This window comes from Bombus vancouverensis, chromosome 3 (genome assembly GCF_051014615.1).
Source record: "Bombus vancouverensis nearcticus chromosome 3, iyBomVanc1_principal, whole genome shotgun sequence".
Classification (NCBI taxonomy): Eukaryota; Metazoa; Arthropoda; class Insecta; order Hymenoptera; family Apidae; genus Bombus; species Bombus vancouverensis.
The window spans coordinates 18,531,677-18,558,720 of NC_134913.1; the positions used below are offsets into that span (position 1 = coordinate 18,531,677).

The 27,044-nt window shown below is 37.0% G+C and overlaps 1 protein-coding gene, 1 long non-coding RNA gene and 1 other non-coding gene across 8 annotated transcripts; 1 reads left to right on the forward strand and 2 right to left on the reverse strand.

The window, feature by feature from the left end:
* Positions 1–209: 209 nt before the first annotated feature.
* On the reverse strand, positions 210–27,023 carry dom (domino helicase). 6 transcript variants are annotated; one of them, XM_033328656.2, is made up of 33 exons: positions 25,592–25,764; positions 24,055–24,263; positions 23,231–23,927; positions 22,734–22,865; positions 21,765–22,069; positions 21,348–21,674; positions 20,880–21,090; positions 20,594–20,808; positions 20,371–20,508; positions 20,210–20,300; positions 19,806–19,999; positions 15,326–15,427; positions 14,763–15,078; positions 14,520–14,694; positions 14,245–14,431; positions 13,833–13,969; positions 13,550–13,736; positions 13,142–13,460; positions 12,971–13,051; positions 12,425–12,682; positions 11,559–11,878; positions 11,183–11,475; positions 10,720–11,092; positions 10,441–10,637; positions 9,456–9,570; positions 9,047–9,379; positions 8,737–8,958; positions 3,967–4,002; positions 3,711–3,879; positions 3,115–3,599; positions 2,747–3,031; positions 1,529–2,665; positions 210–1,447 (listed from the first exon to the last, which is right to left on the reverse strand). In XM_033328656.2, exons 2-33 carry the CDS (start codon positions 24,250–24,252, stop codon positions 1,142–1,144), a joined length of 8,541 nt encoding a protein of 2,846 aa, XP_033184547.2. In that variant the 5' UTR covers positions 24,253–24,263; positions 25,592–25,764; the 3' UTR covers positions 210–1,141. The 6 variants fall into 6 exon arrangements, with proteins under 6 accessions (XP_033184547.2, XP_033184542.2, XP_033184543.2 ...); XM_033328651.2 differs by lacking the exons at positions 210–1,447; positions 1,529–2,665; positions 2,747–3,031; ... (2 more) ...; positions 3,967–4,002; positions 25,592–25,764 and adding an exon at positions 26,883–27,023 and having other exon boundaries at positions 4,686–8,958; XM_033328652.2 differs by lacking the exons at positions 210–1,447; positions 1,529–2,665; positions 2,747–3,031; ... (1 more) ...; positions 3,711–3,879; positions 3,967–4,002 and having other exon boundaries at positions 4,686–8,958; positions 12,530–12,682; positions 25,592–25,755.
* On the reverse strand, positions 21,161–21,295 carry LOC117154367 (small nucleolar RNA snoR639/H1). Its single transcript, XR_004463758.1, has one exon. It is a non-coding gene; the product is annotated as a small nucleolar RNA snoR639/H1 (small nucleolar RNA).
* On the forward strand, positions 25,267–26,738 carry LOC117154040 (uncharacterized). The gene is made up of 3 exons (XR_004463708.2): positions 25,267–25,622; positions 25,732–25,944; positions 26,480–26,738. It is a non-coding gene; the product is annotated as an uncharacterized LOC117154040 (long non-coding RNA).
* Positions 27,024–27,044: the final 21 nt, after the last annotated feature.

Consider the following 27,044-nt stretch of genomic DNA (forward strand, 5'->3'; position numbering starts at 1 on the left):
GAATCACCTCTTAAATTTTTTACACCTGTAGCTGAACTCTCTATATACAGCGTAGCCCACGAACTCTGTCCACCTGAAATATGTTTGTTGTTTCAAACAATACGCGAAAATATTTCTAGCAGAAGATACGGGATTTAAAGGAATACATAACATGGTAATAACGGTTTCTTGACAAGTTATTTGACAAGATTTCGTTGGAATACACAAAATTCCTTATGATAGATTTATTTTAGCGTCTATGATACACGAATTATACATATTTATATATATTATTAGTACAATCTTACACAATTCGGTAAAGATTCTAGTATAAACATCGTATCATCGAATGAATTTTTAATTCCTACAGGTAACTATAGATACATATACAGTCGTAGCTTCGTAGTACTCTTTTCCATTCGTGTGTATCAACAAATTAAACATATTTCTCGAAGCTGAATCGCCTCTTCTTATTTCTTACAGAGTCAAGAAAAATACATCTTAACATATGATCAGGATTATCGTAGAGATATCTTGAATTTCATGATTGACTTCTATAAATTACTTGCTCCTCTCGGGATGACATATTAAGATTAACTCATATACACCATATTATTTAAACAGAATTGCATTGCTTAATATAAATTAGTACATCAATACCTTCGCAAAACATTCAAATCGCATGGACTTACATTTCAATGAAATTAAAAAATTAAGCTGTGTACTTGTATTGCCTTGCCACTTCTGTTGCTGTTTGCAATTTCATAACCTTTTCCGAATTTTTATGAGCACTTAAAACAATGTCATAATACCATATCGCAATTTCTCAAAACTTAGTAGCGCACAAAGTTTTTCTCTTGATGTTATATACAAATTCGACTAGCAAATTTTGAAAGGCGATAGTAGAAATATCAGTTTTCGTAGATAGAATTGAAATACAAAAGAAAGAAAACCTTCTAGTAATATAAACGTAAAGATGTAAGAAGATAAAAGATCACATCATCAATTATAACATCAAATTAATTGTAGTTAAATTACTTGCAATATTTTTTGGAATGTCATCATTTGTTTTTTATTCCACAAATAAAAGCTTTATTTCGACTAACGTAAGTAGAAAAATTTGTAACATCTAATAAATTTGAACGTATGTAATGAAACATATTCACTTCGGTTGAGTATCTGGTTGAGTTTGTGATTGCTGTTGTTGTTGTTGCTGTACCTGCTGGGGATGAATGGGATGTGCAAGAGTTTGCAATTTAACTTGACTAGGACCAGGACTACCTCTTGCAGCTGTAACGACAGGTTTACCCTGAGCAGGTGCAGCTTGGCGCAATTGAGCACTACTTGCAGTCATAACTTGGATCGTCTGTTTCAAAGCAGCGGATGCGACTGGAATTACTCTCGTCTGCAACGGAGACTTTGCTAAAACTACTTGTCCAGGTTGAGAAACTGCTTGTCCTGTAGAAACCTGAAGTCACATTTTATTTTAAAAGAATGTAAAAGAAACGAACGATATCAACAAAATCGGCATCTGAGGTATATAACATACATGTGTAAATTGTTGCATCGCTGATGGTTGAACGTGTTTCATAACTTGTTGAATCTGCTGCACGGTCATAGTCGCAGGCAATGATTTCTGTTGTACAATCAGTTGAGTCTGAACACCAGTTTTCGCAGCGACTTGCGTTAGTTGTGCAACTTTCTGCGCTGGCAATTTTCTTTGAGTGATGATTTGTGGATGCAGAGCGAGCTGACGAATTTGTTGAGGTGTTGCTGTACGTACACTGGCAACGTTTGCAGTTTTTACTAAGGTAGCAACTGGAGTTCCACTAGCTGATGTTCCAGCTTGTACCTGCAAACCTGCCTGAGCAAATATTTGGGCCGGAGTAAGTCCAGTCTGTGCAGGTACCTGTACTTGAGCCACAGCTTTTGCTTGTTGTTGCAAAGCCTGCCGTTTTATTAAAGCAGCCATTTCTGTCTCTGATACTGTACGAGCTACCGTCTGTTTTCCAACAGTTGCTTGTGCAACAGTACCAGCAGTTATATTCTGCTTCATCAACGTAGCCCTTTGTTGCGCAGCGGCAGCTGAAACGGCTACCGATACCTTTTGACCATTTGCAGCAGCCTGTGCTTGCAATACCTTTAGTTGCTGCTGTCGCAACAGAACTTGCTGTTGTCGGTAATATTGTAATTGCGCCGCAGTTAACGTTTTAGTACCCGGAGCTGTCGCCACGGTAACCCCAATACCTTTCTGCGTAGCCGCGGGTGAACTTTGTGCAGCGGATACTAAACTCGCTGTTGCAATTCTTTGAGCGGCTTGAAGATTACCGACACTGACAACGGTTGGCGTTGCCCGTGCATCTTGCATATTTAACGTTCCTCCTGGTCGGGCTTTAACTGTCGACGTAGCAACTGTCGTACCACCCGTAGTAACACTACTAATTGTGGTAATAGGTTTCATTGTAGTTAACCCTGTTGTGACGGTGGTCGCAACTTGCGTTAGTTGATGCACTTGAGGACTTGAGGTATTTGAAATATTTTGTTGAGCTTGTTGTTGCTGTTGCAGTTTGATTTGCTGCTGCTGCTGCTGAACTTGTTGCTGCTGTTGTTGCTGCTGCTGCTGCTGCTGTTGCTGTTGCTGTAATATGCGAGCGGCTACTTGTTGCTGTTGCTCTGCTGATAAAACCTGGATACAAAATATTGAATTATGCCATTAAATGTTTAAAAATTTCGATAATTAAAAGACATTACGCCTTATTATACTAACAGCATGTTTCAGTTTCTCCTTTGCGATCCTATCGGCGCGTCGCGTTGCAACTTCTATAGGAGCTAATGGGTTATCATATTGGATACCACATTCAGCTAAAACTGCAGCGTTGGTAGGATTTTTCATTAATGGGTTAACGAGCAATGGTTTAACAGTAGGCGTTCTCTTATTCGAAACAGATTTAATGGTGTCAAATCTCTGACAGCACATTAATGTAAACGAATGATTTTTATCCTGATTATATAACTGAGACGTTTTCATTGGCCTGTTTGTTTTACTTTGTTGCTAAAAGAAGACGATTAAAAAATGATAACTATTTTCCAACAAATATCTCTCGTCAAATGTAGAATAAAAGTATCTCGATATACCTCGGAAACCTGAGGCATTTTGTAAACCCCTTTCTGTTTCTTTTGTTTCTTCGGCGTAGTATCATAAAGTAACTTTCCCTCTTCTCTTGGTACTATTACTGATTCGTATCTGCTTCTACATTGTTTAGGAGATCTATATATTCGAGAAGTATTATTAACTATATCCGCAACCAAATCCCAATTGGGAGTATGACCAGGAGATAAAATCATCAAATTCAACGGCAGTCCTTGATAAACCTGAATTGCTTGCAGAAGGGCCCAATCCTCGTGTATCATCCAATCTAAAACATGTTCTTGGTCCGCGGAAGACTTTGACATATGCGACGGTTTTATACCAGGCAGTGGAATTGGTGGTCGAACTATACGATATTTATGTAGTTTCATATCGCGACGTATTTTCATAAGCGCTGGTGAAGGTCGATCGAATAAGGATCTCGGTGCATAAACAGATTCTTCCTTGTGTCGCATTTTAACCGTTCGCCGTCCTACATAGAAGATAAACAATTTAATATACAATTAAAAAAACAATATCAACTGTATATGTACATAAAGAAAGTACCATAGATAGATTTCTTATAAATATATAAACTACTTACCATCGCGATCAGTAATTCCAGCTTCAATCCTACTTCTTTTTTGTTCCTTTTTAATGTATATTGGAGGTAATTGTGCCTCTGACATAGGAGTATTTTCATAAAGGAATCCCAAGGAATAGTCGATGTAAACATCATTATCTGTTGTAGGAGGTGTAGGAGGGCACCACATCTAATCATTAAAATAAATTTTACATAGATTAAACTGAAAATACAAATAAATAATAAATGAAAATAGAAATAAAATTTCTATACTAACCGGCATTTGCTCCATATTGTCGTCCGATAACCATATCTGCAAGACATTAAAAAGTACGTCTATGAGATTCGAAAGTTATAAATAAAAAATCTGCTTCAACAAGATTTAAAAGAAAGATTACGAAGAACGAGCGTCGTGTACGAAGCACTCACTTTTTAAACATGACGAATAATTTGAAGAAAAAATGATTTCTTCTTCGTTTTTATATATGTCTTCATATGTCTTCTATTAAATGCAATCGAAAAAATGCTAGAATGCTTGAATAACTGAGTAATTTTGGAAGATCAAGGAAATGAATAGGAAATATACATACATTTTGCTCGTTCAAAGGCTCATTTTTCTACTCAAGAAATTCATTATTTCAATCCCGCGTAGATATTAAATATTGTACAAGACGCTCATTAATGTGCCTGCTTATACCTTGGCTGACTCCAAGTTTGGAATGGCAAAGGCAGTGTTTTGGTGCCATTTTTCAAATAATTATTTGGAGCTTTCTACTGCATGCTATTATCTAATATTTGCAAAAAAAATTCTTTTCTTTAATGTGCGGTCATGATAGCCTTGCCACACCAAAACATCGCGAGAATACAAGATCATTACTTTCAATGATCTCAGTATATATAACCAAGCACACTGAGCAAAATTTGACACCAAAACGGAACTGAACCTTTGATCGAACAGACTTGGATCCGCACCAAGAAATAAGAAAACACATGATCTTCATAGCAAGGAATATTTTGTTTATTTCCTTCCTCGGACTCACTCGATCATACAAAATACAGGCACGCAACTTAAATATTACAGTAGGGCATACCATTAAACGAAGAATCTCTTAAGTCTAATATGTAATCAGGTCACGACCTTGCAAAGTATGTAGAGTGCAAGGCGTTAATGAGAACAAAGTACGTCGCATTCACAGAATTATTTCTGCTTTTTACTTTTGACTCGATTGTTTATTTCTTTTTATTTAAGAAATCAAACGCTACAAAATCGTCGCAAAGGCGAGACTTTCGCAACGTACTAATGAGCTAAGCTGTAATGAATCTTTTTTTCCTCTATATATCCTATTATAATACAATCGAATGCCTTGCCTTATTTCTTTTATCATTTTCTTTCGTTCGTTTTTATCACCAAGTATAAATTACAATGTCAATTAAAGACACTTGAATTCTTTACAGGAAAGTACAATTTACAATGCTAAAAATGTTACACGTATGTACTTAGTACAATAAAAGAAACATCTCTCACTTATCTTTACTTTTGTGATTATATACAAGAATCATGTGAAAATTAAGAAACAATTAGAACTTGGTTTCTTTTATGCGCACGCCGCTCCAGGTAGTAGTTCAAGACAATGTTAATGTCTAAATTATGAGAAATATTTATACAAACACGCTGCTAAATGTTACAGCGATAAAGTTTTAGCGGGACTCAAGATATAGTACCGCTACTGAATTTTTCCAATTGAGTTGTTTGCGAAGAAGGAGGAGGAGGAGTAAGCTGAGTACGAATCGACTTTTTCATTGGCGGTATCTGCTCTTCGTCATCTGGAGCGTCAGCTATTTGTGATTCATTCGTTTTTCCACTTATCAATGGCTTTGCAAACGATGACAGTCGTGTTCGTTTAATTTTCCTTCTTAATTTCTTTGATCCATCTGATGAATCGTAATTAGAGTCGTTGTCCAAATCGACCAATGCTATCACTGTTGATTGTATCGGAACCTTATCAGTTTTAAGTTTAGAATTCAATGACGTATTTTTGTTCAATGTCGGTGATTTTCCTGCCTTATTGGAACTGGTATAAGTACTTGCTACATTGGAAAATACATTAGAGGAAACGCGATCTCGAGAACCAGTATCCAATCCAGAATCACACCACCCATCTACTTTACAATTCGGAGTAACATCTGAAATCCTAAGAACGCAATTTTTCCCTGACGAATCAGATGCAGAATTTGAATTAGAATCGGCGTTTTTTTTATTATTTTTCGTATCAGAGGAATTGCAATTAGATGTTTTTGCATGAACGGAACTAGAAGCTTTACTGGTATGATTACTTCGTGTATCCAAAGTAAGAATAGCAACGACTTTAGCAGTTCTTTGTGGTTTCTCGTTAATTTCATTAAAGGAGGATAGGGTTGAATCATCTTGTTTGGGGAAGGTTTCTGATACAACCGCGTTACCATTTGAATCTGTGTTCAACGTTTCTGTTTTTCCAGACAATGATGAAACGGCAGAAGAAGACTCCTCTTCCTGTGATTTTGAATCAGAAGACGAATCTATCTTCCGAATGTGCTTATTCCCTTTGTTCGACACATGATTAGGACCCTTTGCCGAATTTAGCGTAAAATTCAATCCAGATCGAGTAACTCTCGATCCTTGTTCAGAAGTAGGAACAGGTGTATCCGGTCGTCGTCTCGGTGTACTTGTATTCGTACTTGTAGATTCACTATTTCTTTTACATCTAGTTGAAATAGAACTAGTACAATCTTTCGAATCGGATGTTGGTTTCATAGGTGGTATTGAACTGCTTCTTCGAAACACAGTTGGATTCAAAACACCATTATCCAAAGTCTTTGACCTACGCGTCATGGGTTTCTCATATGACGATGTATTTTGTTCTTCGTTTCTTAGTGATGAACTCAAATTTGACATAGACCTCGTCGCTAATCGTGGGGAAGATCTAAAGCATTCAGGCAAAGGAGTGTCTGGTCGTTTTTTTTGCAATGATTTTGTGGAATTTGAATTCGGTGGAGGTGTTAAAGAACGAATTGCACTTGACCTTGTAATCCTAGAATGTTCTACCGTCGGTCGAGGTGTGTCGGGCCTTCGAATCTGTGTTACTTTGCTAGTTTCTTTTCGATGAGTATTCGAATTCGAATTTGAATTTGAAATTTCGCTTCCTTGACTTTCACATGTATCACTACATAATATCAAATTTTTATTTTCAGTAGTTTCTACGCTAATGTTTACTTTCGCGCTTCTTGTAGTCACTCCGTAAGATATCGTATCTGGTTTACGAAATTTAATCTTATTCTCTGCATTAAATTCAGATCCACTTGATTCATTCGAGCCTAAAGTATCAAAGGAAAAGGTATTGTCACTGTTTTGTGTCGATGAGATCGACTGAACTTTTGTATCATCTTCATCGCGCACACATTCATCTAATTTAGTATAGTTTTCTTCTTGTTTGCTGCTACTAGGTTCTTGACTAGAGCTTGATTCTATCACAGAAATGGATTCATTATCATTGACAGACTTATTTGTTGTATCTGAATTTGAAGTACTTTCATCGTATTGTTTATTATTTGTTGAAGTTTCTTTCATATCCATGTCTTCTTTCATTTCGATAGGACTCTGCGCTCTTGTATCATTTTTTACACTATACTCGTCATTAGAAATATTTATATCTTGGAGCTCGTCTAGAGATTTATTTTTTAATACCTTCGATTCTGCGTTAGAGATAAGTAGTTCTCCTTTTAATCCCGTATCTGATTCATCAATGGCAGATGAAGTTATCTTACTCTTAGAAACAGTATCACTTACTAATTTCTTTATTGTAGATTCATCATTCTCATCTGTATCTTGAACGACTATTTTATTTTTTAAAGGAGCAATCAATGAATCTTCCGATATATTAATTTCTTCATCTATCTCCAAAGTCATTGAACTTTTCAAGCATTTTGAATCAGAAATTCTTTTTACCATGTTCAATTCCATTACAACTGAACGAGGACTACTATTCTGTGAGATCAGATCAACGTTAGAATATTCGGAATCGTCATTACAACTTGCAGTACCTTCTAAATTACTAGATTGCGCCATTGCTGTGGGCATTAACTTTGTAATATATATTGAAGATGTGGTATTCTCTGTTAACTGTTGTGCTGCTTCACCACCGTCTTTGTTATCAATTATACCTTCTTCTAAATCTTTACTCTGTTCTGACATGCCCGATGAATTACCTGATTGAGAACACGTTTCTATTTCTAACGAATCTAAAGCTATGGTGGCATTAGATTCGTCTATGACAGTTTTATCGCAGTTCGATTTTGGCGAAGTTGCAATGGTGCAATGATTTACAATCACTTTACAATTTTCGATGCTTTCAGATCGCTTTTCATCAGTAGGCAGAATTGTACTTTTTTCAGCATCTGTATGTTTTAAATCAGCTGTTACCACTTCTTTCTCATTCACAGTATGATCTCCTTCATTGGGATTATTCGAAATGTTGGTATTATTTAACTTTTTCGGACTTGAAGAAACTGGTGGCAAAGGTAAAATGAAATTTTCTTCTGCTTTCATCCTCATTTCAAGCTCACGTTGTTTGCGCAAATTGCTGGCTCTACCTCGGCATTTCGGTTTTATACCAGGCAAGATAGGACTTACGTCCAATGTCCACAAATTAATTTTAACATTTCCCCTTGATCTCGTCCGTGGACTGTTCAGATCAAAATGATTTTGACTAAATGATTTATTAGAACGGTTCTTACGTTTGGGATATCCGCCCTTTTCAGAATCATTTTGATCGTGTGCCTCTTCCTCCTCCTCATCCTCGTCGCCTTGACTTTGACTTTCCGTATGACTCGACTCTTCGTCAAGGCTATCTTCTACCACATCTTCTTGTGACTCTGATTCTGATTCTGTAGTAGTCTCAGTTTCACTTTCCGATTCTTGAGCACTTTTACTAATATTCTTACGCGAATTCCTCCTCCTATTTGGTGGGAGTTTCTTATTGACTAATTTCTTAGAATTACTAGCACTATTAACCTGATTTTGCGCATCCTCGCGTCCAAACGTCAAAGGCTTCTCATCGTCATCTGCTAATCGCATTCTCCTTTCTTCCTCCTCGCGCAATGCTCGTAGCCGATCCAACTCCCATTCTTTCTTCTGTTCTTCGAGTTCACGTTCGGCTGCTGCAAGTTGTGCCGCAGAAAACGCACCCTCTGATTCCTCGACAAACTTCATCGCGTAACGTTCTATAGGTGTTAACTATGTACAAAAACACAAACATTTTTATCGATATACATGCTAAGATTTGAATAAAATATTATAAAAATGGATAAAAACGTTATTTTACCTGAGATACTAAATTTTGTACTTCAAGCTCAGCCTTGCTAACTTGCATGTCATCTCTGTCCGCGTCATCCAAGGGTATATTTTCGTCAAATTCTGCTAAATCAGCAACAGCCTCTGCTTTAGCGGTCTTTGCGGCTTGGACATCAAGATCCTCTTCAGCAGCAGCAAGAGCGCTTTCAAGCGCACCCATCGCTACTTTATCCTCTAAAGTTTGACCTTGGTTATCCTTTTGCAAGAACTTCTCTCGATCTCTATTTTGTTCCAATACTTCGGCCATTCGAGTCGTTGCATCATTCTCCGATTGATCGATGTTAAACAGATCTTGAATCGTAGACTGTAAAGATAATTACAATCATAAAATATTATGTTTTAGAGCATATTTCTTCGTTAAAATTTTTCAAAATACTTACACTTTTGAAATAAGCAGTTGTGAAATTACCACCCTCGATAGCTAAATCTCCAAGTAGTCTCTTCTGATTAGCTTTTTTCAGAATATTTTCTTCTACGGTTTTTTCACTTACTAACCTAAAACATGTGAAGAATAATTAAATATATTCATAAATATAATATACGTATATATATATATATTATTATTATATATGTCGGGTTAAAATCGGAATTTTGGGCGCGTGACAACTCTTCGCGTGAACTAGCCATCGTTTCACAAAGCCAAGATATGTACACGTATATACAAGACTATCACTAAGCTTAACAAATAATTAAGTCTAATGAATGATAAATTTGATGAACAATGAAGTTAATGAATAATATGATTTACGAATAATGAATTTATGTACACTATTAACAATGTTTTTGTTCAATTCAAACGAATCCACGGCCAACGAGATAACTCTTTACTAAGCGTAAAAAAATAATCTTAGGCGCAAAATACGATTGACGAGAAATGTTCGATGTGTCACTCTCCAAGGCAATCGCACGAATGCCAGCCTCGTCTGCAATTCGATACGCACTCGTTAGAAGCATCGAGAAGTTCCGAACGCCGTTGCTAGGCAGTTTCTGCCTGGAGTTTGGTTATTGATACAATGTATGTCCCATCGTCTCGGCACCTCCGAGGTAACCTCACACGTGGCTAGGCCCGCTCAAGAGGCCGCCTGCCACCACAATCACACTTCTCGGAAAACCCATACAACCACTCCAGACCTCCGTTAGGCAAAACGCTTATCTCGTGACCGTGGCTACGTTCAGTGACCAATTGTCACCTTGAACCCAATCTCGCTATCACAAATTTTAAACAATTACAGCTATAATAAAATCTAGGCTAATGTACTAGAGGATGTTCCCAAAATTTCCAAGGAAAGGCTTCGGCTTTCCTTTCATCTCCGACATATATATATAATATATTATATGTATATGTATATATTTTTTTATATATACCTGTAGATATGTACATCACGTGTTTGACCTATTCTATGACACCTGTCTTGTGCTTGGGCATCCATCGTAGGATTCCAATCACTATCATAAAATATAACAGTGTCTGCTCCTGTAAGATTCACACCTACACCTCCAGATCTCGTCGATAAAATGAAACAAAATATTCGTTTGTCTCCATTAAATCTTTCCATCAAAACCTACAGTTCCCCATAAAATAAACCATGTTAGAGAACAATAAAAGAAATAATGACATAATAATTTACAGTAAATAATTATTACCTGCCGCTGATCTACTTTAGTAGTACCATCCAAACGTAAATATATGTGTCCATGAAAATTAAGAAAAGCTTCTAATACATCTAACATTCTGGTCATTTGTGTAAAAATTAAAACTCTATGGTTCTCAGATTTAAGCTTTCTAAGAAGTTGATGTAAAGATTGCAATTTTCCACAGTCATACTGTATCAATCTGGGATCTGGGAACTGCGTCATCATTGCACTAGCTACTGGATGGAACAATGCCAATTTTGGCGATAGTTGACGTTGTAACTCCATTTGTATACGTCGTTGAGCGAACAATTTATGTGGAGGAGGATGAGAAACGTGAAAACGTGGCGTAGGGGCGCACACAGCAGGAACATGTACAACAAACCTAGCATATATTATATTGCGTCAAGAATAATTAAATAACTTCAATAAATTACTAAACACTGAACTCTCTTTTTTTATCAATATACAATACCTCTCAAAAACTTCCTTCAGCTCCTCAACAATTTGTTCTGTACTTTTGATCGCCTCCGCAAGTGCTTCTGTGCGAGAAAAAAACTGCCTTCGTGTACGTGCATTATCTTTAGCAGTTGCACAGTGAACCCAACCATTATGCCACCGACATGCCGTAGATGGTTTACCAATTCTTAATGCCATAAACAAATCTTCTCCATATAGAGGACATGCGGCACATCGCCTTTCATTAGTATTTGCAAGTAGACGAAGTTTAGCTTGTCTTCTTTGTTTCCGTTCTTCTTCTAATTGTGGCTATAAAGAGATATTATATTTTAAATTTTCTAAACCTTTAAATCCTTCGAATATTTACAACCTTATTCGATTAAGATAATTACCAAATAAAATTCGGATTTTGGACGTTCTTTGATTTGTGCCTTTTCTGATTCTTTTTGTGCGTGTCTAGTAACAATACCACAACGGTTTGATTGTTGTTGAGATTGTCCATTGCCAGCGGGAGACTGTGCAGTGACATTAGGAGAGGCAGTAACATTAAGAGGCGGCACCCTCATAACGGGTCTTCCACTTGTTCCGCTTGTAGTTGTCACCACTCCTCCTATAACTTTGTTTACTGTAGTTGCCGAGGTAGATAGGCCCATTAAAGATTTTGGTAAAACTTTCAAACGTGGTACACATGGAGTCATTACTGGAAATGAAACTGTAAATATAAACAATGTTAATCATTCGTATACAAATTTAAATAAGATCTGAAAAATATATCAATTTACTAGGATAGAAATATTGCCTATTAATCCTTCGCGGACTACCGCCGAATATATGCGTTCTGCGTAAGCCATCAATTTGACCGAGGAAGTCATATATCCGTTTGGCGAAAACAACTGATAGAGCCGAACGACTCATATATATGTGTCATTTTATTTATCCTGTGGAGAATCTGTGCATGTACATATGTTAGAATTTGACACCTATGAACGAAAAGCGCGTCTAAAGCAGAAATGTGCGCTGGCAATTTTAAATGACTATCGCGGCAGCAGCTCGGCCCAACGGCACGGCAGACTTCGAACCGTCCCGTCCGCAAAGGGTTAACATACGGAATATTGTAATCATGCATTTTTGTATTATTCTTTAACATTCATCTAAATGCATACAAATGACATGAAAAAGGATATATGTATATGGTGCACATTTTTTGAACACAGAACATAAATGAAATCAGTGGGATATGAGCACTCTTAGGACAAACCTGTGTTAGTGTTTTGTTGATTTGAAGTCAGAATGATATGTCTACCAATAGATGTTTGAACCACTTGTGCAAGATTAGGCATTGCTATTCTTTGGACGGAATCACCTTGTTTAACTGCAACTGTTTGTGTTGCTAGCCGTTGCAGTCCATCTATAATATTTGCATTCCCTACTGTAATCCTCTGTGCACTCGTTGCTGCTGTAGTTGGTGTCACTGTTGTACTTTGTGGGTTATGTGCTAGTGTTCCAACAGGAATTGCTATTTTCGAAGCAAACACAACAAATGTTTTACACAAACTGTGATTCACAAATGTTAGATTGTAATTAAATGTAAGTTTTGTTAATGTGCTCTCGGTTCTAGAATGCTTATAACATGGGAAACTATAAACAAGCTGGCCCGAGATCAATTGCTCTAGCACCATTGCAAGAATGATTACACAGCGATAAGTTTGAGTGCAACCACTGATCGATGATGCACAAGGATTTCAGGTTTTGGATATAAATATACGTAGTAAAGGTGTAAAAACACACGAGAGAAAACCCTCACCTTTTACACTACCCTGATGTTGAACTAATTGTACGGAATATCCTTGCAACTGTTGGCCACCTGCTACTTTTAGTGTGACACCTATGAATTTATAAAAACAGAGAAAATTAATTGCAAAAATTGGAAAAATCCAAAATATGAAATGTCTATAAATCTTATAATCATTCTTACCTTGCCCTGGAGTACTTTGATTATTTGCTGTTTTTATTAAAGGAGATGTTCCAACTTTTGGAGTAGGCAATATTCCAGTCAAATTCTTTAATTTTGTTTGCGTCTGCCGCGGTACGGATGACGGTTTAACTTGATTAGATAATCTAACATTAATTTTAATCTTTCCAGGTGGACATCTTGGAGACGGATCTGGTTGTGTGTCTATTTCTTCTATAAGCTTGCGTGGTGTTTGCAATCGTCTGACTCTATGCGCCACAAACGCAGTAAGACTTAACTCCAAATCACATAATAAAAGATTAATACTAGATAGATCGATATGCTAGAAAGTAAAAAATAAATATATTATACTTTCCTCTAAACTTCTAAGAGCATAATTAGTATTAGAAAAAATTAAATTATATATTTTACCTTAAATGGATCATAATCAAGAGCACTCCATACTAACGAAGCTGTGACATATTCAATAGCTTCCATTTGAAATGGTGATACAGTAGGTCTAACTTCAAATAAATTTGGGTGGTTGCATACCTTCCGTAATTGCATTAATACATTAATCACACTTAACAGATTGCCACTGGCGAGGGTCTCCTTTGTTCTTCATGAAAAACAATTATAAATATATATATATATATATTCATATTACATAAATCTTTGTGATATAAAAAAAAGTGACAAAATATGTAATACTTACTTTGCTCTGGACATAAAATCATCGTATAGGTATCGCTGACGTTTTGACAAACGGCACATAACGACGTGCTCATACTTTTTGGGTAATTGTTTTTCTACTTCTGTTTTTAATCTTCGTAATAAAAAAGGCCGCAAAACCTACAAACAATATAATTGCTATATAAATAACATATAACAAAGATACACAAATTTAGAGGAAAAGATTGATACAATGAAAGTTGTAAGTGTTTCTCTAGACAGGATTCGTATGTCAAATCAATACTTTACGACACGCGAGTTTTAATAGAGAATTTTTTTAATATCTCGCTATTTATATAAAACAGACATGCGATACGTAATCATCATATATCCGTGTCGGTAGCGAATAATTGCATATGTGAAACAAAGTATATAAAAATAAATTACGTACAGACCTTATGCAGACGACGAATAATATTTTCATTGTATTCACTATTTCCTTCTATCATTCCAGTAACAGGATTACTAAACCATTCTTTAAATTCTCTATGTGACTGGAATACATTCGGCATTAAAAAATGCATCAATGACCATAATTCCATTAAGTTATTCTGTAGAGGTGTACCAGTAAGCAATAATCGTCTGTAATAATAAGGATTTTTATATATAAGTTCTTCATATAATTTAAAGTAATATATTTATAAATTATATTATCCAAATAGATATTTACCGTTGGGTTTGAAAATTCAATAGTAATTGCCATCTCTGTGATTTGAAATTTTTTATATTTTGAGCTTCGTCCAATATAAGATATTTCCACTTTTTCCTTCTAAAGCTTTGATGATCCTGTATAACCAGTTTATATGATGTTATGCAAATATGAAAAGCGTTAGGTTTAGTCCAACCTAAAAATAAATAAAATATTACAAATATTGCTATTTTCAATTATATTTCTTCAGAGATAAACTAATACCTGTTCTTTTTTGTTTCCTTTCTTTTTGCGTTCCGTAGTAAGTCAAAATCTTAAATCCTGGACACCATTTCTTACATTCCATTTCCCAGTTAAGCATCACAGATGTTGGTACTATTATGAGATGAGGACCCCAATTTCCTTTTTCGCATGCCAAATGCGCAAGTAAAGCAATCGTTTGTATGGTTTTACCCAAACCCATTTCATCTGCTAAAATACCATTTAATTTCCTGTCGTACATTGTAACAAGCCAGTCTAAGCCTATATGTTGATATTCTCGAAGGGGATGTTTCAGAAGAAATGGAATTTTCGTAACAACCTAAAATTATATCAGTTTCGTTAAACAATCATACATAACTTTATTTTAATTCGTATAACTGGTAAAATTTGTCATGATAATTCTCTAAAATAAATCGATGAATCAATTTACTTGTTAAAAGAAAATCACTTATGCTTTAGCCTTCGTAAATGGTCATGTGCAAAATATTGTTACACAACCTTGGATGAAAGGCTGAATAATTGATATACCCACAATGGAAATACAAAAATATTTCAATGACACATACACTGGTGGTAAGTAAAGTATTTCCTTTAGGTTGGATACTTTCTGCCAATGCCGCAACGTTATCCATTTCATCGCGAGCATTTGAATGGTCCATCTCTGCAGTCTGTAAAAGGCAGATTGACCAGTGCAATTATTTTTTTGTATACAAAATTCCTATATGAGTGTTACGCCGCGCGACTCTCTGCCTGGCCCAGGTCACACACCGCGGGCCAGACGGACACCAGAGGTCCGCTCGTCCGCACGGCGTACCCTCATTATCCTTAAGCACCGTCCATAAATCATAGATTTACGAGAAAAGGTCCTTTAAACAAAACAAACATCTGGTCCCGAGGAGTTTCTAAACACTATTGTCTACCACGGCAGGACAAGGGAAAGTTGTTTTTTGTCACGTACGCGGCAACTTTTCCCCCGTTAATCACTTTCTCTCGAGGGCAATTAAGACCCTTCGTTTGAGCAATTAAAAACGAAGGCTAATCCCTCGCTCTCCTAAATAACATCGGCTCCAACAAATCCGATGGTCCCGTGCGCTGGGGGGACCGATCCTTAGCCTTCCACCGAGACATCATCGTCTCCCAGGGACAGTGTTTTTGCAACCTTCGAACGAGCAGCATCCTTCGAGCTGGCTCTCTACCAATCTCGTCTATACGCACCAGTGTAACTATCCTCGTTATAAGTTGTGGAATAAACGGTGAAATATAACTTACTACTTTGTCAGATTCAATCAACCACCTCTGTTATCCTACCCGAAACAGGGGAACGACTACTTCGCGGCGTCGATTCACCGAATCGTAGCGAGAATTTACGCCTCTCGCTGACGCGTTTTCCTCGCGACCGCGTCTCTCCGCGATCGGTCGTAACATTTGGTCCTTCGAGCCGGATCATCAGTGGCAGTGGATAGTTTTGTCACCCATCCGGTCGAAACATTTGGTCCTTCGAGCCGGATTCAGTGACAAGTGAAAAGTGTGGACACGTAACCGGTCGAATCATTCGATCCTCAAAGCCGCATCACGCGTCAAGTGAAAAGCGCACACCAGTGACACCCACTAGCATACAGTGCCACGTGAATCCAACATAACCAGCAGCGGAAGCGTTACCCCCCAACGAGGTCAGTAACGTCAAGGATCGTCACCCTTGAAGAGATAAAATTCAGTGGTTAAAACGCAACCACGCAACCTCCTGCCGCAACTGGACAATCTTCAACAGAAGTAAGTTAGAACCATTCCACTCGCACTTATCCAACGAACAATGGCGACCGGAAATGCAGCGAAAATTACATCCTTGCATCGGAGACGAGGCTTTCAAATCGGTCGATTCACCTCTGTGTCGAAACGACTCGATGAATACGAAAAATCTACACAACCGATTAAGGCCCAATTAACGGCCTATATGACAATGCTCGACGACGCATGGAAACAATATCGATTGTTACAAGAGGAATTAGAAGATCTAGGCGAGATAGACGACGCGCGCGTTTCCGAAGTAACCGACACATATGACGATCTTCTAGTCCGAATACACACCCTCATGGATGATACACCAGCATCGCCGTCGAAATCACAAGGCCCCGAGTCGTCTAATGTCGCCGAGCCGACATCGCTTAAACTGCCGGAGATTCGAATACCCACATTTGATGGTACGCTCGAGAATTGGCAGTCATTTTACGATTCCTTCTCGTCAACGATAGATCAAAACGAACAACTAACACCAGTCCAAAAATTCTATCACCTCCGATCAGCCTTGACTGGGAGGGCCGCGCGAAGTATACAATCGCTAGCCATCACCGAGTCAAACTATGCCATCGCTGTTGACGTACTCAAGGAAAAATTCGACTGCCACCGTCAAATCTGCATGCGCCACCTCGACTTGCTTTTGGACTATCCAAAAATAGTTAAAGAGACACCCGAAGCCATAGATGACTTTCTCGAGACGTTCAAGATAAATATCCAAGCGTTAGAGAACCTCGGTGACCCAATCACATCCGACACCGTTCTTCTCAAATTACTTACATCAAAGTTACCCCCAGCCATCATTCGCAAATGGCAATGCACCTTACCAGACAAGAAGTTACCGTCATACAAGCACCTAATAGACTTCTTGCAAACACGAACAAACGGCGATCAAACGAACGCTCCAACACCAATGGGAGAAGGGGGTACCTACCAACACACTCGTCACCGACCAAACGCACGACATGAACGAACACACATTACAGATTGGATGTGGATGTGTCCGACCTGCAAAGGATCTCACGAACTCAGATATTGCAAGGTTTTTAAGGCCAAATCGGCTACAAAACGCCTCGAAGTTGTAAAGCGGGCATCGCTCTGTATAAATTGCTTAGGCAGAGGCCATTCACTCACTCAATGCACATCCGGTTCATGTCACATGTGCGGGCAACGCCATCACACAAATTTACACCGAGCGCTCACTCAGGTCAGTCCACGGATTTCAAGCGATCGGGCCTCAAGCGATCGGTATTCAAGCGGTGGGTCAACGAGCGGTCGGTCAACGAGCGGTCGGTCAACGAGCGATCGGTCAACGAGCGGTCGGTCGTCTGGAGATCGATCGTCGGGCGGTCGTTCGCCGCACAACCGATCCTCTAAGGGACGATCTCCACCTGGATCATCACAACAGCACTTTACACATCGATCGAGACGCACAACCGAATTTTCGCGGAGATCTACCCAGTCGACTCCAAAAGACCGAGCATCTCATCCTCCTCATGAATCTCGAGCATCGTGGAACAAAGGCACCGACCGAAGCTCATCGCCCAAACACCAATCGAAGACGAGGAAGAACTAAATAACCAAACCTGCGCATTCCTAGCCGCTCTACGCCGATTCAGCTCTCGGCGAGGATACTGCGCGAAAGTCATCACAGACAACGGCACCAACTCCGTCAAGGCTAACAGGGAGTTGCTGGAAATTCGGACCCCATGGCAGTCCGACGAACCCAAGAGAAGGGGCACAAGTTTTCTCGACGACCAGCAGATACAAGGTCTCCATCCCGTATCACCCAATCCGAGTTATCTCCCTATCCTCATTCCCGGTCACTTCCCAATAGGTGACTCACTAACGAGTTTACGGGAGCGTGATTTCAGGCCAGCTTTACCATGCCGGCATCCAGTTGGCAGCGTATCCACCCGATCAAGCACCACTTCAGAAGCTGAGGGAATCATAAGGAACGCTACCGTGCACACGGCAAGCCACGGTCACGACATCCAACGGTCATTCTCCACCGAGGGTCATTACTAAGAGAATGCGATTCGAGCTGGTCATCGGGGGGAATCCAGCCTCCCAGGCAACCTCAAACCGCCGCACCGCGCTTGATGACTCTTCACCAAGCAGCACCGACGTTCCCTTCGACGATACCTCCTGGGCCGAGGTGTTTAACGACACTTCCAGAAACAAGATTTACGACACTTCTTGGGTCGTGAATTTCACCTGGAAATCGCTCGGCATCGGCGAGGAAGACGGCGATCCAGACTACAAAGGGGACAACGTGCCATCCAGGCAACGGGCCTTCGACCGTATCTTCGAAGTCACCCTGGCAACAACGACCTCATCCAGACTACCACAAGTCATACGGCAACGAGCATCTTGGAACGACGTGCCACGCAGCGCGCCCTACCAACGAGCCAATCCGATCACGCAGAATAAGGACAATCAGCAATCAACAAGGAGTCGGGCGGCTGCTCCAATTAACTCCACCTTTAATGAAATTTTGATCGGTACCCTCTCAACGGGGGGAGGATGTTACGCCGCGCGACTCTCTGCCTGGCCCAGGTCACACACCGCGGGCCAGACGGACACCAGAGGTCCGCTTGTCCGCACGGCGTACCCTCATTATCCTTAAGCACCGTCCATAAATCATAGATTTACGAGAAAAGGTCCTTTAAACAAAACAAACATCTGGTCCCGAGGAGTTTCTAAACACTATTGTCTACCACGGCAGGACAAGGGAAAGTTGTTTTTTGTCACGTACGCGGCAACTTTTCCCCCGTTAATCACTTTCTCTCGAGGGCAATTAAGACCCTTCGTTTGAGCAATTAAAAACGAAGGCTAATCCCTCGCTCTCCTAAATAACATCGGCTCCAACAAATCCGATGGTCCCGTGCGCTGGGGGGACCGCCGATCCTTAGCCTTCCACCGAGACATCATCGTCTCCCAGGGACAGTGTTTTTGCAACCTTCGAACGAGCAGCATCCTTCGAGCTGGCTCTCTACCAATCTCGTCTATACGCACCAGTGTAACTATCCTCGTTATAAGTTGTGGAATAAACGGTGAAATATAACTTACTACTGTGTCAGATTCAATCAACCACCTCTGTTATCCTACCCGAAACAGGGGAACGACTACTTCGCGGCGTCGATTCACCGAATCGTAGCGAGAATTTACGCCTCTCGCTGACGCGTTTTCCTCGCGACCGCGTCTCTCCGCGATCGGTCGTAACAATGAGTAATAATGAAAACACCATCTTACCTTATCATTTGATGATTTTTCCATGGATACATCTTCTAAAAGAGATTTAAGTCCAATATCGGCTTCATTATCAGTTTGTGTTTGAGACTCTTCCTCATCAACTTCGTTGTCACTCTCTTCACTTTCACTTTCGTTACTCGTAGATTCTTCGTCATTTTCCTGAGCTTCTTCTTTTATGCTTTCTTTATCTGACTCTACACAAATAAATACATGTATATACGTATTATAAATTTTCATGTTTATTGGATTATTGTAACAAATGTTAATTTTCAGACAAATGCCTCAAGTCACATCAGTAACAGGAATTAAGAATGAAAACCATTTCTTAAACCATCAGGATCGGTAGAATATCATCATCAATGAACAAATATAATATGGCGAAAATTAACTTAAATAATATTGACCTGGAATAGGTTCTTGTTCAACATCTATTGGCACATCCGACATGTTACCATATTTGGCCATAAGTTCATCAATAGACATTTCATTTTCAGCCTAAAAGTATTAAACTTTTATAGAGAAAATCCATAAGTCCTCCATAATAGCTAGAAGAGTATATACATACTTTAAGATCGTCTAATTCTTGTTTATAATCCGCATTTTCTTCCAGTTTTTCTTGTTCCATAATAGTCTCTTCCTCATCGGAAGATTCATCCGATGCGGCAACAAAATCCATATCACCATCTGTTGTCTTTTCACTCTCCTATTAATAAATACATATAACAAATTTTGTCTTACAGTAAGAAATAGTGTCATTAAAACCCTTGGTCTAAAAATATTTTACATACTTCCTCTACTCCTTTTGATGCAGGTGATAAACTTTTATTTCTATTTTCCAAGTAATCAGGTGGTAGCTCTTTAAGGAGATCTTCTAGGGGTAGCTCTGATTCTTTTTTCAGCAGTTCAACTTCTTCTTTATGGTTTGTCACAGATTTCAATTCTTCTTCTGCTTTTGCTATGGTTTCTTCATCATCATCTGAGCTTTGGTTTGGTTGAAAATCCTCTATATTAAGAAGATTAAAACTATTAACATAACTGAAATACGATGAGCTTAGGAAAATGTATTTTACATACCATCAGAATGAGATTTGCCAGGTGGTACTGGGGAAGAAATACGCGAACTATTCATGGAGGCTGGCACACTTTGAGGACCATCAGTTTTATTAAGTCCTTCAGTTAACCATGTAGAATATTTCTCTGTTTGACCCACAATAAAATTTAAGTGTTGATCTAGTGCCTGCTTCCTTTTCTCTTCAAGCCTTGTCTGTTGTTTATATTCCACTAACTTGAAAACAAAATATAAACATGAAATATACATTCAATCTTATAAATAGTTTGTGTTATATAAAAATATATGTCCAGCATCAATTCTTTGATTATACCGTAATAATAAATACAATCATACACAATGAGCAGACTTTGCTGTTCCCACAACGAGCACACAGTTTCAATTGAAATACATTGAAATTGTCGGCTTAATAGTGTGGGGTAAAATCTTTATTATTATAGTTTACAATTCTAACTCCTTTTCTTGTTACTTACTTTTTCCACATTTGTCCAGAAGGTTTTGATTTCTTTAGCAATAAAACTAGCAATTTTCTTTAACCTAAGCTCTTGTGATTTTTCAGCTTTTTGTGCTTGAATTGCTTTCTCTTGGAAATATTTCTGTACCATACGCGCACACTTTTTCGCTGCAGCTTTTTTCCACTTTCGTTCTTGAGCAAAGTCAGCAGCTAACCAAACCATCTCTTCTAACAAATAGTCCCAGTGAGCCTTTGTACGAGGTGGTTCTTGTACTTTAGGCAACCTTCTTTCTGACCATAATCCTTCCCGCTGTAATTCCGCAATCCTTTGCATAACGTATGCTTCCTACAAACATTTTACGTATCAAATTATACCAATTTGTAGTTATCACAATAATTCATTAAGTGTTGCATAATTGCATAGAAATTACTTTACCTGTTTTGCCTTCTCTACAATTTGTTCTTGGTTATTTGTGATATCACATGACGTAGCCGCATTAGAGGCAGGTAACTTAACAAGTTTAACAATGGGCTGAGTAGGTATAGTAGGCGCAGAAGATGTTTTTGTAACAGTAGTAACAGTAGCTGTAGTGGTGGTAGCTCCAGTAAAAGTAAGGGTAGGAGTAGTCATTGTAGTAATAGTTGTTGTAATAGATGTAGCTATTGTAGATTTATCTATCACTGGACTTGTAACAGTTGTTGTCACAGGTTTTGGTGAACCTGGAACTATTGGTGCATTACCTGTAATAGTAATAAAATAATTTAATACATGAAGAAATCTATTTAGAGAAAATTAGGAGTATGTATACATGTATCAACAGCGCCCTTAGGCTGAAAAGCATATTGCTAAACAACCTTACTTATGCTGTGAATTAATATTTCCACTAAGAGTGAACTGATCCAAAATGTGTAACTTGAATCAGCCGTCTACTGTGGAATACTCTACAATATCAAAAATAATATACTATCATAATACATAAATGATTAACATAAACACAGCTGTAAGTTTTTTTCAAAGGTATAAATCACTAAATGAAAATGAACTATGAATTTAATATGATTGGATTAGAAGATAAAATAAAAAAAATTACATCTAATATGAAAGAAAATGGCCTATTGCATTTTTTTTAATGAAAATCGTTGCTCTTAATACTTTAAGGAATATACAATATTATTTGAGTACAAAAAGTAGCCATATCATGTTTCACTCACCATATCATGTTTATTTAATGAAACCTATAATAAACTGTTTCACTAATAATGCAAAGTAATATCTAGTGATATTTTCTCAATTAAGTGAAATTTTTTTTAGATATATTGAAAATAAGTTTACAGAATTCAATAAAGATTATTTTTTAAAAAAGTAAGGAGTCTAAACATCAAACGATAAGCCTGCAGTAATCACCTATAATGAGCGTGGGTGCTAGAGTAGAAGAAGTAGGTGGAGGGTGAGCGGTGACTGGTGAAGACTGAATTGCTGCTCTGAAGGCAAACACCATGCCATGGCGGCCCCCTTGAGGCCTACCTGGTACATGTCCTATTATGCAAAGTAATTACATATTTGGTTGTTGTAAAATATATACTAAAACTCCTAATTGATTTTCCACATTCTCAAAAAACTACTTATTAATAATGAGAAACTAGTATAAGTACCTAAATACAGAACATATTCTAAAATATGTTTATAGTTTTTGTGCAAGGTTAATACATTACACATGAATTGAAATTATCTTTTACTCTATAATATTTATACTTTTTTGAAAATAATGGTGTGCCTTTTAATATTCTAGTGAAAATGATTAGTGTTAAATGTAAAACATCTTATTAGGAAGTAAGATTGCTATAATATAATTTAAATTATCAAATCAGTTACAACTATATTCACAATGACAATATGATTACCTTGTTGATTAAGTTGAGCTACTGCAGCAGGCAATGTCGTGGACACCGCAACTGGAGCAGCATTCATTCCAGAAATTTTTACTTCTGTACACTGATTCACAGGAACTATTGTAGAAACAGTTGTTGCAGTTGGTGTTAATGGAATTTCTGATATTGCTGGCAGTGGAGCTGTTAAATCTTCATCATCATCTGGATCTAATCTATTTTGCTGTAAAAAATGCAAATATTGGGGTGTTGGAGGTTTCTTCTTCCATGATTGAAAATCCATCATATTGCCTCCAGCATGAAGAAAGAATAATTCTGATGCATTTTCTGCATATCTCTCTCTTATTGCACGCATCCTTTTCATTTTATGTTCCATAATTCTTCTTCTATAACCCATTGCATCATCAGCAAGCATAGTATGTTTTTCAGTAGAATCTGTTAATTTCAACTTTTTTCTTGCAGGTGGTGAATGCATAGAAGCTTGCGAGGTTGGTGCAACAAACATATTTCCAATAGAAGTTCGAACAAGTTTTGGAGATGTTGCTAAAACAACTTTAGGTGAACCCTGACGAGTAGGAGATGTAAGAGGTGAACTGCTTGCACCTGCAACTCCCATGCTACCTGCACGTGGTGGTGTACCACTGATATTAACAATTCTTGTAACTCCAACTTGTTGAATGTTTGTATTTGTTGTTGCATTACTTGGTATAACCTGCAATCATATAAAAAACAAAAAATCATTAAATTTTTATTATACAGCATTTATTATATATAAAATTTCATAAAAAATTATGTATAAAAAAAGTTACAAAAATTAGAATACACTAAAAAATATGCACCTGTGTAAGGCCAGGGACCTGTGAAGTAATAACAAATTGCTGTCCAGCGCCTGTAGTAAGGACATTAAGTCCTTGGGCAGTAGCAAGAACTTGTTGTAAATTAACAGTCTGTTGCGGTGCACTTCCATTGCTACCCCCATTATTTCCTCCACCCCCATTGAGGGGTGGTAAAATAGGTGCAGTCTGCTTATCACTCATTACACATTACACTATAATATAAAGTAATAAGAAATGTTATTAATAACTTTGTCATTTGCAATCGAAAAATAAAGGAATGAAACCATTTATCATTTGTAGCAAAAAAAAAATGATACATAAGAATAAAATATTGATAATATTTAAAGAAATATAAATGTATACAAGCACATTACATTGAAACTGAAAAACATACTTCAATAGATAAATATAAACATATATTGTTACCAATAAATGTTAAATTGGTATATTCTTACTCAAAATCCAGATTTTTGTGTAATTCTATCTATACCTTTATCTATCAAACCAACAATACAAATTTAAATAATTTCTAATTATATTAAAAAAAATATATAAAACAAATATTTTTTATACTTTATAATAAAAGTAACTTTACTAAATGTGTTTGTTATTCTGATAAGTATCTTAGTAATAATGTATCAAGCATTAAATATTTTAATCTTTGTACCTTACATTTATCAAGCAAGCTTTTTTTTAAAACCTATATGTTTGTATTCAGAACAAATTAATAAAAAACAAACAAATAGGGAAAAGAAAACAAACATGAGCAAATTAAAAATTGAAAAGATATGAAAATAAATTGAAATTGTGCTTCTTTGTAATAAATTGAACATTTATGTAACAATTACATATCTATTTTGCAATAAAAAAATAAATATATGAAATTGATAATAAGAGAAAAAGATGTATAAGAAACAACAAACTAAAGCTTCACAAATTACTAACAGTTTATTTTTCAATTATTTAAAATGTATATAAGTAATTTATTATTTAATTGTAGATCAAATATGTACATTTCAAGCTTATTCTAAGTAAAGTAATCTCAATAGTTCAAAATGAGAACGTTAATTGATTTGTGAAAAAAGCGCCGAAATCAAAATTTCTCCGTTGATCCAACTGATACACCACATTGGAATTTGTAAAACATGCGTATTGCGCAGAAGAAAAAACACCCTCAAAAATACGGCATCATGAGTAATAAGAACATATCTACAATCAACCGAATAGTGAAATGAACGATGTCATTTAGAATATCAAAAGATTGCAACGAATACGCAAACGTCCAATATATCAAGCATTCAGGGCGTTCAAGTCTTTTTATTAGAAAAATGTCAATTTATCTTAATGTAATAACGACAATCATCACACCGGTCTATCAGTTAAGCTTTTTAAGAGTGGAAACAGCTTTTCTGGTCTTTTAAAGTGTATCGCTTTCCAAATAATACATTTTTCACAATTGCGTCAGTGGAGCCTCGCGGCGATACAAAGGAAATTTTTCGTCCGCCATGTTGGCGTTGGTCTGATAGGAGGGCGGACTTACCATACTGTAATCACAAAATTCTGCAACGTAGGTGAGCCATCCACAAAAATAATTGTTACACCCGTGATCGACAAGCATTAAATTGTAATTAGGTACTTCACGTAATGTACAGTGCATGAGCTATATCTAATATTTTACAGAACATTTTCGCTCGACTCGCTCAAGGACGCACACACTTCTAAACATGGCGACGGCTCCCGACAAATTTCGACCGCGACCAGATCTTGAGCTGCTCGCTACTTCACGTTTACACAAGCCACGGAGAGATGCCGCTCCAACTGGGCGCTGAATCTACGATTGGCCGAATACAACCGGATACTTGGCAACGTGGCAGTATCAGACGTTCCCGATTGGTTAGTAGTAAAAATATTAAAAGGGCTCGTTTTCCGACTAACAAATCAAATCAGCAACTATTATTTCTAAGTGTAAAACATGCATTCTTTACAATCTATCACTATATGGATTACAATATGCATGAAACCTATTAATAAAAAGATACTACATGTTATTACTTGTTGATAAGGATTGAAGATATATAAAAGCTTTATCGTATTTGGTAAAACAGTTTTATCTGATTATCTGTAAAATAATCAAATTTCTTAAAAATGATCACAAAGCGGGCGCTCTTATGATGTTAAAAATATAGAAATTAAAAGATCTTGTAACAGTAAATTATTATTATTATCCTTCGGTAATAATTTTATACTATTGTATAGTAACCGACAAATATAGACATACATTACATGTAGTATTACATCACTTTACATTCCTGGCATCGTATAGAAAGCCGTTATCCAAATGTTTCGCTTTAATTTATAATGCAAACAAATTGTTGAATAATATCACGAAACTACAAATCTTTTAAAACATTTTCTCTTTTACTTACAGCTACGCACCACGTGATTCGTGCATTATCTGTATATAGTATTTTGATAATTAAGTATTATATTTTTTCTTATTGTTTCTTGCTTTGATCATTATAGTTATTTATAAGGGAAAATGCCATACATATTATTAAAATACTTGTAAAAATATTTATGAATTTCATATTTTTAATTGATAATATATTTATTCAATGGTAATGTTTTCTATTTTAAATATACACAATTACTGAAGTATTATTAACACGGTGTATTTATTAGAATAATAAATTTTAATCAAGTTTCATACTAAGCGCCGCATTATATACACTTAAATATACCACATGCTACTTATAACCATTATAATGTAACTACTATTAATAATACATGTAAGAGGAAGTACAGTTAAAAAAGAAGAAAATTGTACTTACTTTTTCGTTAATTCCTTCTGTGATTTTCTGTATCCGTGAATGTGCACATTTTCTACCCAAAATCGAAAAAATATATATCTATATGCTGAACACATGCGCAACTTCTCGTGATACAACGTATGCTAAACACATTTTCAAATGCAATGACACAGCCTCGATAAG